The 16,426-nt window shown below is 40.6% G+C and overlaps 1 protein-coding gene across 5 annotated transcripts in view; it reads right to left on the reverse strand.

The window, feature by feature from the left end:
* Positions 1-2,867: 2,867 nt before the first annotated feature.
* ash2l (ash2 like, histone lysine methyltransferase complex subunit) overlaps positions 2,868-16,426 on the reverse strand; it is a 38,408-nt gene continuing 24,849 nt past the window's right edge. For all 5 annotated transcript variants that reach the window (XM_059965928.1, XM_059965918.1, XM_059965909.1 and 2 more), the window contains 7 exons: positions 15,141-15,358; positions 14,190-14,357; positions 12,173-12,366; positions 10,274-10,366; positions 9,178-9,276; positions 8,224-8,283; positions 2,868-4,061 (listed from right to left, as the gene is read on the reverse strand). In XM_059965928.1, the coding sequence (XP_059821911.1) occupies positions 3,954-4,061; positions 8,224-8,283; positions 9,178-9,276; positions 10,274-10,366; positions 12,173-12,366; positions 14,190-14,357; positions 15,141-15,358 (940 nt within the window). In that variant the 3' untranslated portion in view covers positions 2,868-3,953. The remainder of the gene's footprint in view (positions 4,062-8,223; positions 8,284-9,177; positions 9,277-10,273; positions 10,367-12,172; positions 12,367-14,189; positions 14,358-15,140; positions 15,359-16,426) is intronic.

Raw genomic sequence — 16,426 nt, forward strand, 5'->3', positions numbered from 1 at the left:
GGTAGCATAGTAATTAGCATAACACTTTTCAATTCCCGCTACTGCCTGCAAGGAGTTTGTACGTTCTCCCTGTGACCACGGGGTGCTCTGGTTTCCTCCCACAGTCCAAAGACGTACCGGTTGGTAGGTTATTTGTCATCGTAAATTGTCTGGTGATTAGGTTAGGATTAAATTGGGGGGATTGCTGGCGGCACAGCTTGAAGTGCTGGAAGGGCCTATTCTGTGTTGTATCTCAATAAAATAAAAAATAAAATAAATTTAAAAAATAACCTGTATGTCTTTGGAATGTGGGACAAAACCAGAACATTCAGCATTCCAGAGAGTAGACGCTCAATTGAGTTAACCTTTTATTATGAATTACCTTCAGTCCAGGATTCAACTTAATGAACAATCTATGCATCTCCTCCAAGCAAGTACATCTTTTCCAGAGATCTGAGATGCAATGAATTACCAAATTCACTTTCTCCTTTGTTACCCATTTAATTGTGCCCGAGAAATTCCTATGCACCTTCACCTTTCAGTTCCAGCACTGATCCTGCGAGGAAAGGTATCAAAATGAAAAGTGGCTTACCCTGAATGACAGAACAGGCTTGAGAAACTGTTCTTCAGACATTGTGCTATTTATACGTCCAATTGAACTCTGAAGATACTTTCAGCATCAACAGCAGTGCCCCAGAGAAGGTACTCTATTTATTGCAGAACAGAGATCTTAAAGACTTGCATTGGAATGAACTGCTCTACACTATGGCCAGTGATAGTTTAGGCAGTACAAAAGGGGCTACACGACAGGATGTTGAAGTTCCTGTAGAATCGACAGTAGGGGACCATGGCAGTTAACTTAACTGGACTACATATGCTACTGTTTATATGCTACACAAATCTCTTCCTTCCTTACAGCACGTTATCCTCCTTACCCAAAGTTAATGGCTCATTCTAAGCTTCTTGCACTTGAGAAATGAGAGAGAATATTTGATAGTTGGTCTGATGGCTTTGAAAACGTCAGATTTCTCTGTCAGAGACACCTCCATCCAAGGCAGTGTGGTTCCTGGGCTTTGCACTGTGTGCACACATGAATTCCAGTTCTTGTATTTAAAATTGTAATTCCATAGCACAATTAACATGACTATTTATTAATTTTGAAACTGTTTAGAGAAAGGTCTGCAGAGAAAGCAATATACATGGATTTATATTTATTATATTTAAATAAATTTCAACTTTTAGCACCATGAAGTTGGACGTTTCTTCTTGAGGACTGTAGATACACTTATCATGATGTAATAATGGTTATCACAACCTTATTGTAGTGTTGTTTGGGGATCAGTGCAGAGGATGGGGTACACCACAATTGGGTGAAACAGGACTAAGGACATCATAAAGCACATTTCCACTCACCAATGGCTATCTAAAGCTGGCTACTTAATGATCAAATGGCCATTGCACGAGATGAGATGATGTTCATGTTGAATTAATATCTGGCAGGTTTTACATTTATTCCTCTTTTTTTCTTGTTGCTGGGATCAAGTTGCATCCACTCCCAACATGAAAGAAATCCTAAGCAGTGGGGTTTCATGCGCTTTTAAAGTCTCGCCTCTGTCCCAGCTCCAGAGTTGACTGAGCACAGAGCAGAAATATGACTCCATGCCTTCCTGGTCACATCAAACAATGTACCTTAACTGATTCTATCTTCCTTTCTCAGCATCCTTTGTATTAAGTCTGCAGGAATCTCCAATTCCATTCTGCTAACATCACTTGCTTTACTGTATGGCTCACATTTTCAATGTGGTTTCCTTCGGTACTGTGCACATCTATTTCACATTACCACATCACACAAACCATTCTGTTCCCTTTTTTCAATATGTCCAGCAGAAGGCAATTTTCCCATCAATTTTACACACAACCTACCATATCCCTGGACATTAGGTAAGCTATTATTTCCCTGAGTCTTATGCATCAAACCTCTTCTCATGACCAGGATCCTCACTGTTGCTTAGAGCCTGGACATTCTGGAGCTAACTCAAACATGGTTAGCCGCAGCAATCCACCCCATACTCCTGTGGTTATGTAATGTACTTTCTGTTCTAGATTATGCATTCTGGCAGATGCAGATGAACGTGGGATGCTGCACTTTGGGAGGACAAACTTGGGTAGGCCTTATTGAGTGAACAGTAGGGTACTATGGAGTGCAGTAGAACAGAGATCTGGGAATACAGATCCACAGTTCCTTGAAAGGATCCTACAGAGCTTTTGACACAATGGTTTTCATAAATCAAAGTACTGAATATAGAGGTTGAGACGTTATGTTGAAGCTGTATAAAGTATTGGTGATGCCAAACTTAAGAGTACCATGTGCCATTCTGGTCACCTACCTACAGGAAAGATATTAACAAGATTGAAAGAATACAGAGAAAATTAACAAAGGACATTGCCAGGTTTGAGGACCAGAGTTACAGGGAAAGGTTGAATAAATTAGGACTTTATTAACAAGGAGCTTTTGCCCACAGAACTGCCGCTCACTGGATATTTGTTGTTTAGCACACCATTCTCTGTACACTCCAGAGAGAGTTGTGTGTGAAAATCCCAGAACAGCAGTTTCTGAGATACTCATACTATCCATCTGGCACCAACAATCATTCCATGGGTAAAGTCTCTTAGACCACATTTCCTCGCCATTCTGATGTTTGGTCTGAACAACAATTGAACCTACTGATAATGCCTACGTGCCTTTATGCATCAAGTTGCTGCCACACGATTAGCTGATTAGGTATTTGCATGAATGAGCAGGTGTACAGTGTACCTATAAAGCACTCACAATGTATGTTTTGATTCCATTGATAACAGCAAAATGAAGATTCTTCAAAACCTCAGACTGAAAATACAGGTCAGATTTATTTACAATTAAAATACACAATGTAATACACAATGGCACTTGAATCTGAGCATTCACACTTACAATTGCCACCATTCGATAAAAAGTATTACACATTACCACTAACTTCTTTGCACCACTATCAACCCCAGCTGGGTGATATTATCCCCTGCCTCCTGGTACAATATTGGGATAAGCTGTGGTACCTGAAAATGAACTGACTGAAAAATACAGACAAACAAAGAAATAAGCTGCAAATACATTTGAGGAACAGCATGTTGATACATTTCAACAGCGAGTGGTATAAGAACTGCTTATTACAGCCAAAATTCAAGTTAATTTTTTTCAAAGCTTGGAATGAAATGGAAAGGAATGACTTCTCAAATATCAATCATCAACCCAATTTCAAAATGTGGGCTGCCTTTTATATCACCATTAATTTAAGATGAAATTGGAGATAAGTTATGACATTAGTAGATGAAAATAACATTGAAAAGGGGCAAGTTAATGAATCAATGACTGGAAAACCAATTGCTGACATTTTTTTTTAAAACGGAGAAAAGAAAGTGAACAAAGCTCACAACCAAAACTGAGATAACAACATGTGGTACAATCGCAAATCCCAAATACACAAATGTCTATTTTGGCTTTCAAAGCAGATAAATGGTATCCAAATGCACAGCTATATTTTGTGCACCCATTTCTGAGAGAGTCCTTCTGTGAACCCATTTTTCCAGCATCTTACAATGTGAGTTGTAAATGTGTCTGGAGGCAATGCTTAAAGAAGCAATCATGTGAACAGATAATTGCACTGGATTATCGGGGTTAATGCACCAGTCATGAAATTGACAACTGTATACCTCACAATTTACATGTGTATGGACATCATTGTCATCGGGCAGTATGGTAAAGGTTAATACCAGGATCAGCTCAGTTAAATCGGCGCATTCTAAAACTGTCCTGAACTGTACCGCTGATGTGTGATGCAAATACGATGCCTCGTGCTTGAAGAACCTCTTCTATTAGCTTCAGATGACCAACACATCATTAAATAATTCTTAAGTTTGTCTTTTTATTGTTAAGAGAGTTAAGGCTCCCAGGGAGGGCTTCGTCTGCCATCGACCTCTCCTTCAGCATGGTAAAGTATGTCTGCCAGTGTGTGCTCAACCACAGCATACCAGCCCATGTCACTGATCTGCAAAATAGAAAAATGACAAATGTTAGCTGAGACCACTGCTCTATTTCAGTAATGTGACACTCAGAAAGCAATAATTTTAGTTAATAATTCTAGCTCCTGCAACCCAAATATGATAGAAAGAATCTTCAGGTTATCAACTAGGTGGCAAACGTTTATCTACAGTATTACTGGACCGCTGAACAGAATCACCAGGTTGGAATAAATGTATCTACCATCAGCTGCATGCCTGAAATTTGCTTCAATTCAGCAGAGTACCATAGAACCATAGAACACTACAGCACAGTACAGGCCCTTCAGCCCTCCAAGTTGTGCCGACCCATATAATCCTTAATTCAAAGATAACTGCAGCCCTATGTCAAAAAGGTAAATCGAGGCACATCAGTGACAAGATAGCCTAGTGGTTAGCACAACGTTTTACAGAACCAGCGACCCAGGTTAAATTCTCACTGTAACGAGTTTGTAGGTTCTCCCCATGCCTGCATGAGTTTCATCCTGGTGCTCCAGTTTCATCCCACAGTCCAAAGACACATCCGTTGGGCGGTTAGTTGGTCATTGTAAGATATCCTGTGATTAGCCTAGGGTTATAATCAGGAAGGTTGCTGGACAGAGCAACTCAAGTACCAGAAGGGCCTATTCCACGCTGTATCTCAATAAATGGTCACCCCAAGGCTGCAGAAGACAGATAAATGGGTGAAGGGAGAACATCAGAAAGTGGAGAGCACCCCTGTGGCTGTCCCTCTCAATAATATTTCATTTTGCATTCTGTTTGGGGGGTGGGAGGGAGAGGAGCTACCTTGCAGAAGCAATAGTGGCCGTGCCTCTGGCACTAAGTCTGGCCCTGTAGCTCCAGAAGGGTAAGGAACAGAACAGGAAAAGGGAACTCTATAGTCGGGGGACAGACAGGTGATTCTGTGGACACGAAAAGGAAACACAAATGGTAGTTTGCCTCCCAGGTACCAGGGTCCACAATGATTCTGAACGCGTCCACAATATCCTGAAAAGTGAAGGTGAGCAGCCAGAATTCGTTGTACCAAAGACAGAGGTAGAAAAAGGGAGGAGGTCCTGAAAAAACAATACAGACAGTTAGGAAGGAAGCTGAGAAGCAGCATCTCAAGTGTAGCAATCTTGCGAATGCTGCCTGTGCCACGAGACAGTTGGGATTGGAATAGAATGAGGTGGCAGATAAATGTGTGGCTGAAGAATTGGAGCATGGAGCAGGTATTCATATTTCTGGATAAATGGGACCTCTTCTGGGACAGACGGGACCTCTACAAAAGGGTCAAGTTGCACTTCAATCTGGGGGGGGGGCAATATTCTTGCAGGCAGGTTTACTAGAGCTGTTGGGAGTGGTTTAAACTAATCTGGTAGGCAGATGGGAACCTGTACGATAGAGATGAGGATGAGCCAGCAGATTTACAAGTAGATGATGGGTGTAACATCAACGTAGAGGAGAACAAGCTGATGACTGGGTATAAATGCAGACAGAGCAAAGTGTACCACAGAAGCAAAATTCAAAAGAGTAAAGAATGCAGAACTGAAGGTGCTGTATTTAAATAAGTTGAACAAACTTGTGGCGCAAGATTGGTCAACATGATGTGGGCATCACTGAGTTGTGGCTGAAAGAAGACCAAAGCTGGGAGCTTAACATCAAAGAATATATTTTGTATCAAAAGGGCAGGCAGGAAGGCATAGATGGTGGTGTGGCTCTCATGGTAGGAGATGGAATTATATTTTTAGAAAGAGAGTTGATATTGGACCATTGGAAAATGATGCTGGTGAGGTAGTAATGGAGACAAAGATATGGCAGATGAACGTAATGGATAATTACATCAGTTTTCACTGTGGCAGACATTAGCGGTGTGCCAGAGGTCCGTGAGTTATCAGGAGTCAGTGCTATTGCTATTACAAAAGGAAAAAGTGCTATGCAAATTCAAAGGCCATAAGGTGGATAAGTCACCTGGACCAGATAAACTACATCCCAAAGTCCTGACAGAGGTTGCTGAAGAGATTGAAGAGATAAGGGATGTATTGGTCAAGATCTTTCAAGAATCACTTGATTCTGGCATGGTCCCAAAGGACTGGAAGATTACAAATATCTTTCCACTATTTTAGAAGGAAGGAAAGCAAAAGAAAGGAAATTATAGGCCAGTTAGCCTAACCTCAATGGTTGGGAAAGTGATGGAGTCTATTATTGAGGATGACATTTTGGGGTACTTGGAGACCAATAATAACATAGGTCAAAGTCAGCATGATTTCTGTAAAGGGAAATCTGTTAGAGTTTTTCGAGGAAGTAACAAGCAAAGTGAACAAAAGAGGGACAGAGAATGTCACTTACTTGGATTTTCAGAAGGCATTTGATAAGGTGCCACAGAGATGCGGCTGCTTAACAAGATAAAATCCTATGGTGTTACAGGAAAGATACTGGCATGGATAGCAGAATGGCCGGCAGGCAGGAGGCTTGAGTGGAAATAAAAGGGGCTTTTCTGCTTGGCTGCCAGTGACTAGCGGTGTTAGTATTGGGACCGCTACTTTTCACATTGTTTGTCAATGATTTGGATTATGGAATTGATGGCTTTGTGCAAAGTTTGTAGGTGATACAAAGGTAGGTGGAGGGGTACGTGGTGCTGAGGAAGTTACGTGATTGCAGCCGGACTTCCACAAATTGGAAGAATGGGCAAAAAAGCGGCAGATGGAATATAGTGTTGCAAAATGTATGATAATGCATTTTGGTAAAAGGAACAATAGTGCAGATTATTATCTAAATTGGGAGAAGGCTCAAACATCAGAGGTGCAGAGGGTCTTAGGAGAACTTGTGCAAGACTCCCAGAAGGTTAATTTGCAGGTTCAGTCTGTGGTAAAGAAGGCAAATTCAATGTTGGCATTTATTTCAAGGGAAATATAATATAAAAGGAAGAATATACTGCTCAGCCTTTATATGACATTAGTCAGGCTGCATTTCCAGTATTGCCAACAGTTTTGGGCCCGTTATCTCAGAAAGGATGTGTTGTCATTGGAGAGAGCCCAGAGGAGGTTCATGAAGATGATTCCAGGAACGAAGGGATTAACATGAGTAGCGTTTGGTAGCTTTGGGCCTGTACTCAATGGAATTTAAAACAATGGGGGGGGGGGGGGGGGGAAATCTCATTGAAACCTTCTGTATGTTGGAAGGACTAGATAGGGTGGATGAGGAGAGGAGTTTTCCTATGGTGGAGGTATCCAGAACTAGGGGTCACAGCCTCAAAATTGAGGGGTGACCTTTTAGAATGGAGGTAAGGAGGATTTTTTTTTTTAGCCAGAGAGTAGTGAATCTGTGTAATGCTCTGGTGCAGAATGCAGTGGAAGCCAACCCATGGGTAAATTTAAGGCAGAAGTTGATTGTTTTATGATTAGTCAGAGCATCAAAGGATATGGCAAGAAGGCAGATGTATGTGGCTGAGTGGGATCCAGGATCAGCCATGATGGAATGGCAGAGAAAATTCGTTGGGCTGAATGGCCTAATTCTGCTCCTATGTCTTATGGTCTTATAAATAAAACCAGAGCAATTGAGAGCTCATCTCAACAAGCTGTGATCTAATGCACAAACAAAGCAGTTGGTTAACCCCTGCCACAACTGGGTAACAAATTGGCAGTTATAAATTTCAAATCACTACAAAAAAGCAAATCAGGGCGCGGAATTCTTTATTTGAAGAAATGGTGAAAGGAATCTCTGTAAGTGACCAGTTACTTTACAAGCTGAGAATTTGCTACTTAGAGACAAAACAATGGGTATGAGATAAAGCACAATTCTTCTTTCAAAAACTCCAGTGCTGGCACCATGGCCAAAATGGCCATCTTCTGTGTTATTAAGACGTTTATAAGTGGCTCAAGTCTGATAAAGATTGATTTTTATTTGCATGGCATCTTCCAGAATCTTTGAACTTTATCCTCTGGTCTGTCACTGTTATAATGTAGGAAACACAGCACCAACCTGATACCTTCAACATTAAAAAAACTGAAACTTGAAATCTAAAACCTTCCCACATAATTCTCCAAAACACAAGTAAATCAGTAAAAATCTAATTGTGTTTTTCCCCCACAGAAGCATAGAACACTGTCAATCTCTAAATAAGCATTTATATTTCTAAAAGGATATAATTAATAATTTACGTCCATAACTTACTGGTTTGAATGGAATGTCTTTTGGAGGATACTTGAAATTTGGTCCGAAGTTGATTGATACCTAAAGAGATCAGTCAAAACATGATCTACACACTTCACTTTAAACTGTTTGAATCAGTTGACTGCTTGTTGGATTAAATGTAGTGATTGAAGTAACAAATATCAACTCAAAACATAGAAATGAGTAATAAAATTTCATCTAATTCTTCTCTAATGCACTTGTTTAATAACGCTCTACATCAATTAGTAAGTCAGACAATAAAATTTAACTTGCAGATGAAAAGATCTGTTTGCTTGTGCACAGACCCATTTAATCCATATCTTTTTTTAACAAAATGTAAATGGTTCCCAATCACAACCACTATCTCAGTTCCTCCATCTCTCACATTAAAATAAAACATGCACAGACACACAAAGTCAGGTGTGTAGCAGTAAATTTGCTTTGAGGTTTACCCAGCTTTACTGAAATTAAGAAAGGAGTGTCTTCCACGATGCCGATGATCAGACACTCTGATACATTTCACGTAAGCTACTAGCAGCTTTCAGTCCACAACCCCCTAGGTCACATGAAAGTCAAAGGACAAGTTCTTCGAAGACCCTCAGCCATCGCATTCCATGATGTTAAAGCAGTGAAACAATTAATTTGTCACCCTGACTCAATTTGAATTTTATTTTCATTCTCTATATTCATGCATGGTATGTGGGGACAGCTGCAAGATGGGCATTGATTACTCAGCCTTACTTGCTCTGGAGGAAGTGACAGTGAGACACCACCTTGAAGAGTTCATGAATGGCAAGGACAAGGATTTCAACTGAGATATCGAAAAAAGCAATGGCAAAATGATACTGAAAACCACAGACCATCAATACAGATGATGCACTAATGAACTACTACCACTAATAGATTATTTGACACCCCCCACCCCCAATCTACTCCTTGCACAGATATACTTACTGTGCAGTTCTTGTACAAAGAAATTGCAGGATGATATACACCAGCATACACATCTTCAAAGGCAGTTCCTTCGTTCTCTCCATTCTTGTAAAATATCATCTAATGAAAACAAAATATGCTTCATAATTCAACTAAATTATAGCAAATTAAATCCAAAGGATCCAAACATAACCCTCAATACAAATTGAAATTATATTCAAAACAGCGTGCTTCCAAAGATACACCATATTATCAGTACTATTGTGCCTCCCTGATTACATACAACTGAGCATCAGTGCACCTTTGGAAGAGAAGTGGGCTGGAATACAAAACCTTTCAATTCCAAGATCACATCTCCACCTCCAGTCAAAACCAAACCTTACACATGATTAGAAGATTCCATGTTCAAAGTTCAAAGTAAAATAAATATATGTAACCATATGCACCTCGAGATTCATCTTCCTGTAGGAATATGCATAAATGCCATAGAATCAATGAAAAACAGACAACAATATGGACAAACAACTAATGAGCAAAAGACAACAAACTGTGTGTCACAAAAAACACAACAAAATATCAAGAATATAAAGAATAAATATCAAGAACATAAAATGAAGAGTCCTTGAAAGCGAGTCCATAGGTTGTGGAAATAGTTCAGTGTTGGGGTAAATGAAGTTAAGTGCTCATCCCCTCTGGTTCAAGAGCCTGATAGTTGAGGAGTAATAACAGCTCCTAAACCTGGTGGTATGAGTCCTAAAGGCTCTTGTACCTCCTACCTGAGAGCATGGCCTGAATGGTGGATTTCTTGATGCACCATTCTTGTCTGAACTCCACCATATAAAGGACCAAATCTCACCTATGGACTTATGAGGTGTACATCTTTTTTTCTCTCTATTATGAGATAAAATGAGGCACGACTCTTACAACCCAACCTAGACAGAGATCAAGTGGGCTGCTCAGCCTTACTGCTCCAGGCTCTCAAGGAAGGCAGAAACCAGACCTCAGTACCATAGTGAATGATGGGGGCAACTGAGACCAGAGAGAACCTCAAGCACAGGAAGTTGTGGAATGATAGCAAGTTGATACAGAGCTGTGGGGCAAAAGTAGAAGATCTTACCTTGCTGCCCATTGCTGGTTTGAGACTTTTCTCAGCTTTGTCCACAAAATCTTTCTCCTCAAAGTATAAATAGCTTTTGAATTTAATCAGAGCCTGCAATAAAAGGAAAAATGGGCATTAACTGCACAAAACATGACTCTGCCACACCAGTTCACATGTGCCAGTGCTTCTCATTGCATACCAAAAGTAGCATTATTTACAGAAATGTTTACTTCTGCAGTACTAAATAATAGATAAGGATGCACTTCCGGATGATTCCTATATGTTGCCACAGATCAGGCAGCACAATTTAACCAATGTTGTTATCATCTCATCATGGAACTTGTCAACTCAACCCTTCACTTTGATCTGACAACCTTAAACTATTAAAATATATGCGACCATATCTCAGCTGCATAATGTCAGGACGCCCCACAAGGAAACTAAGCTGACCTCAAGTATATTTTCCTGCTCCATTCCATAAGCCTCGACCAAAACCTGTGAACTTGCATTTACAGTGACTCAGTATCAACTGCTCAAAGAATTTCAAAGATTCACAGTCCTCACAAATTAAATCTTTAGAATTGTAAGAGCACAGGTCACCATTTTGCCCATTGACCTCCTCCTCATTCACTGTAGAGCTGCCATTCACCTCATTAATCACCTGGGCTATTTACAGAAATCGATGTACAGCGAGCTCCAAAACCTGTAGGGTGTTAACAACCAGATGATTTTTCTTTAATAAGAATCAAGCTGAGGGACCAGTTCTGAAAAGGGTATTTGCACAGACCTCTATGCTATTTCTTCAAGCTAAGGCCACAGGATTTTTTTTAACCCCATCTGCTACAGCAAGTGAGACCTTGGTTTTAACATTTCATCCAACAGCCTGCACTTCTTTTTTTTAAAAATTATTTTTATATTAGTTTTTCAAAACATTTTACAAATTAAAAACCCCAAATCCCAATGAGAAACATTAAAACAGTGCAAAATTAAGCATACAATAACAATATGCTACAAAGGAAGAGAATTTAGCAAAAAAAAAGCACCTGAATTAAAGACAAGTAAGCTTAGTGTCCTCCCCAAGCCCCACAACACAAGAAAAAAACAGCAACTCCAGACCAACCACAACACAATATAGAGAGTATAAGTCAGGACAGCCAAACTCCCAGACTGTGAATACACTCAGCAACAGAGGGTAATAATGCCTTCTACCAGAAAAAAAAAGGAGCTGAAAGCAAGGGACCGAAAAGAAAAGAAAAAACCCTAGTCAAGAGGAAGGTTATGAAAGTACTCGATAAAAGGTCCTTATGGAACTTTAGATCCGAATTGAGAACTGAATAATGAATTTTTTCGAGGTCCAAACAGGCCATGATGTCGTTAAGCCATTGAGCAGGAGTGGGCGGGGCAACATCTCTCCATCTGAGGAGGATCAAGCATCTAGCCAGGAGAGAGGCAAAGGATAATAGTCGGCATTTGGTCGGACCCAGACATAAATCTGTCTCGCCCCAAAAACCAAACAGAGCAATTAAGGGGTTTGGTTCTAGGGGCTGATTCAGAATTCACGATAACGTAGTGAAGACATCTTTCCAGAATTTCTCCAAGCTAGGACAGAACCAGTACATATGGATAAGAGAGGCCACGCCCCTCTTGCATTTATCAGAGCGGACTAACGCTAGCAACAGCCTGCACTTCTGTTGCTGCTTCCCGCAGCATTTCGTCAAAACAATTACCTCCTCAATTCTTCGCAAGATGGTAACAAACATCTCATTGCAAACCAGCATAGTCATGTGGAATTTACTTTCCTGGCTATAACCAAAATCCCTAATTTAATTAAAATAAAAATATATTAAGCAAAAAGCACAATGGATGGCTTGTATCAATTGATATTCCGATCCATGCCTGAAAATTCATGCAATTTACCTTGTCTTTATAAGTGTCTGGTAGTGCCCGGGCAGCCTCTGTGTCCTCGGGAAGGTAGAGATAAAACCCAAGAACATCTCCTTGCCCGTAGCCTTCAGAATAGTGTCTACCCATTGACTGATGGAACTTGGTCCCCTTCTTACTGCGCCAAGAATAACTGAACTTATCGTAGCCCAAGGGTGCCTGGAGGTTGCCTGAAGGAAATTTGAAAAAAATTATAATGTAGATTATAAACATTTGACTCTTCAGCTCTGATAACAGCTTCCATCAATGTGTTAATACTCCTCAAAATTCTTTTGTTGGCTTAACAGTCCAGGGCTTTACAATAGATAATTGGCTCTTCCTTTTATCTTAGATTACTGGTTTTCAAAATCAGAAGTTTGGACAACCAGTCATTTTAATTTGCCTCATAAACTCTCAAAATTATTTCATCACTGGCAGCCAGGCTCTCTGGTTGCAGAATTAGCTCCACCCCCAACCAACAAACCCCCCCCCACCCCCGAAAGTTAGCCACCTTTTTTCCTGCAGATCGAACTTTTTGACCAAGCCTATCTGTTACTCCTGTGAAGTATCATGGGATGCTTTCTATTATTTTAAAACATCAGGGAAAAAACATTGTGGTTACATATTACTATGTCTTTTATGTAGGTTTGCTTAAAAATAACCTACAGTCTTTTTACCAGGAAGCAGATGTTAGAAACAGGATATATTTTGTAAGAGCGTAATAACTGCCAAAACAAGTCACCTCAAAACACTTTTTAAAATAAATATCAGAGTTTGAGGCCACATCTTGCCATTCCACTCAATGAAAAATGCAACTGCCCCTTCATCCACAAAACTATTAGGCCACACTCAGTTCAACTAATTGTCACCTGCATTATTTTTGATGACTGTCAATGTGTGTTTGCTCCAATATACCTGATCAACTACTGATTGACACTATAGGTTGAGAACACCTTATCCAAAATTCCAAAATATGAAACTTTGAGTGTTGATACAATGTCAGAAATGGAAAATTCCATGAAGCACTGGGAAGGTTCCTAGGCAATGGGCAGGTCCCTGTGCATCACAAACAGTTCTGAGAAGTGACCTCACATATGTAATGAACAAACAGAAACATAGAAAACCTATGGCACAATACAGGCCCTTCGGCCCACAAAGCTGTGTCAAACATGAACTTACTTTAGAAATAACCTAGGGTTACCCATAGCCCTCTACTTTTCTAAGCTCCATGAACCTATCCAGGAGTCTCTTAAAAGACCTGTTGTACCCGCCTCCACCACCGTCATTGGCAGCTCATTTTACACATTCACCACTCTCTGTGTAAAAAACTTACCCCTGACATCCCCTCTGTACCTACTTCCAAGCACTTTAAAACTGTGCCCTCTCATGCCGTGTGCCGTGTTAATGAAAAATAGAAAATCAATGCATAAAAAATGAAAACTGAAGATGTGGATTGTGGACTGAAAGTGTGAATTCATCAGCACTGGAGTGAACATATCCCCCTTAACAGTATGCTGATCAAGACAAACTGAAAATTGATGGTTGATTATAAATATTCAGCTGGCTGGTTGCAGAAATTCAAGAAAAGGCACGGCATTAATTTTTAAAAGATTTGTGGTGATAAAGTGTCTGCTGATCACGTAGCATCAGATAAATTCATTGATGAGTTTGCCAAGATCATCGTTGATGAAACTCTAACATGCTGAATGGATGCATCTGTACATTTGCATGATGATCAAGTGTAAGACAAAGACTGCTTACGGTACAACAGGAATTCAGAGACACGATGGTGATCCCAAGCTATCACATTATATATTCTGAAATCTGAAATTCGAAACCTTTCTGGCCCCAAGGGTTTCGGGTAAGGGGTACTCAACCTGTACTAATTCAGCCTCTTTTCCATTTAACTTTTAATTCTGTTAAAAGTTTGCACTAAACACCCAATTGGATAAATCCATGTGTAGATATTTCCTTTATTTCAACAGTCTTTCCCAAGTTTTTGTAGATCCAATACCTAACGGCTGTGACCAGCCAAGTCTTGCAGCTGTCTCCTGGGGCATTTCATCCACTGTAATCTCAAAGTACCAGCCTCCTTTCCGAATTCCATGAGATGCTCGCACCATGGAGTAACCTTTCTCTCCTGTCACAGTTAGCCGGTCATCAGAGATCTTCAGCTGAGGAGCTGGAGAACATAAAGTCAGGTTTCAAACACATTCTCCTTACTGTTTCCAATAAGTGCTTACCAGTGCACTGAATTTCAATTAGAATGTCAGTATGTGTCAAATTTCTCCCCAAATATTAGAACAATTATTAGGAACTAGTTTAGCGAATGGTGGTTTCGGAAAGTGGATCATAAAGGCACAAAGCATGGAAACAAGCTCTTTGGCCCAACTGGTCCATGCCTACCAAATTGCCCATATCCCTCCATGTGCATGTTTAGTCCATAGTTTGATACAATACATACAAAGCTTCTGATTTGTGCATTGAATACCAAGAGGCATCTGGTAAAGCAAAAGTTCATCACAAACAAATATTAATCTTGGTATGAACAGGGTTGGGTCAGGACCTCCATTCAGAGGCAGAGGTCCCGAGCACGTGGGCAGAGCTAGACCATATCTGCAAAAGAATTCATTGCTGCTTAAACATGATGAGGGAATCTGACTACACATTACATCATGACCACCCTTACCCTGATTCCACCATTCCCCATCTCAAAATTGCAAGCAAAGATGAGAACAGATAGGTGATGGATGTGCTATAAGAGACCACGTGAATGCCAAAAATACAGCAAACCAAGCAATCCCACTCTCGGGCTTTTTCCTTGGAGATCTTTTCTGCATTCTTTCCAAGCTGACACCCCACCTGGGAATGAGGCACCACCCCATAAGGCACAACTGTCTCCAACCCCTTAACGCAACCTCCAAGATGAAAAAACAGTACACACTCAAAATCCCTGCATACAAACCTCGATCATGGAGCGCCAGAAGAACCTTTTCATAGAGACAAGCCCTGTAAAGGTCCCCAGGAATTGGTTTACCAGCCCAACAGTCTAGTTCAAGTTTCTCTGGGTCTGGTGCATGGGGATCGGGCTCAGCCAGGATATACCGATATCCATCCTTATTGAACGGATGTTCCAGTGGGTATCCATGCGGGGGCAGTCGCTGAGCAGCAAATAGGGGGTCACTGAGGGAAATTAGACACAGAAAGTGAATTTAGTTTACTTAAAACAATTTCCTTGTACATCTCACACACTATTCCACTTGCTAGAATTTAGCTGATAAAATAGGTGAGTGCATGGAACGCCCTGCCAGAGTTGGTGGTAAAGCATTAGGAGTATTTAAGAATTTCTTAGATAAGCACAGGGATGATAGAAAAATGCAGAGCTATGTAGGAGGGAAGGATGAGATTGATCCTAGGGGGGGTTAAAATCTCGGCGAAACATCATGGGCTGAAGGGCCTCTACTGTGCCCTAGCATTCTATATTCGATGATACTGGTATTCCAGAGTACATGATCCCACCTAAATCCAGAAAAAAAATATTCAAGTAGAAACAATCTGCTCACAGACAAAGACTGCTGGTGTAAATTTGCACATTTCCCAATATCATCAAACCAATTGCTAAGGGTCTTCATGACTTTAACAAATTTAGTTCATTAGGTACTGGAGAACTCCACAACTACTAAGGAACAGGAATAAAGGACGAGTCACAAAAACATAGGAGAATAGCAGGAGAGGGTCACCAGGTCTCTCAAGCCTGATCTGCAATTCAATACTGAACTGGTTGTCCCATCTCAGGCCAATTCCTCATCAGTACCTACCTTCACATTAGATACTTCTAATGATCTAGTCTCCACAATTCCCTGGGGGTGGAGAATTCTGTAGATTCACCACCCTCTGCAATAAGAAGTTTGTAGTTGGGCTCTGTAGTTTGAAACTATTTTCCTTTGTCTGAGAACGTCCCATTAGCGAAAACATCTCGACATCTTCCCCATCACCCCCTCACGATGAACTTATGTCTCAATAAGGTCATCGCTAAACTCCAAAGAATGCACTCCAACACTGTTTTTAGCCTCTCTTGATAGGACTACCCTCTCATCCTGAGAATTAGCCTGGTGAATCTCCCTCAGACTGTTTCCAAGTTTTCTGTATCTTTTGAAAGGAAGTGAGATCAAAACTGCACAGGAGCAACTTCACCATTACACTACAAAACAATACCATATCATTCCCATTTGCAAATTCTACTCTATACAG

Source organism: Hypanus sabinus, chromosome 1, assembly GCF_030144855.1.
Source record: "Hypanus sabinus isolate sHypSab1 chromosome 1, sHypSab1.hap1, whole genome shotgun sequence".
NCBI lineage: Eukaryota > Metazoa > Chordata > Chondrichthyes > Myliobatiformes > Dasyatidae > Hypanus > Hypanus sabinus.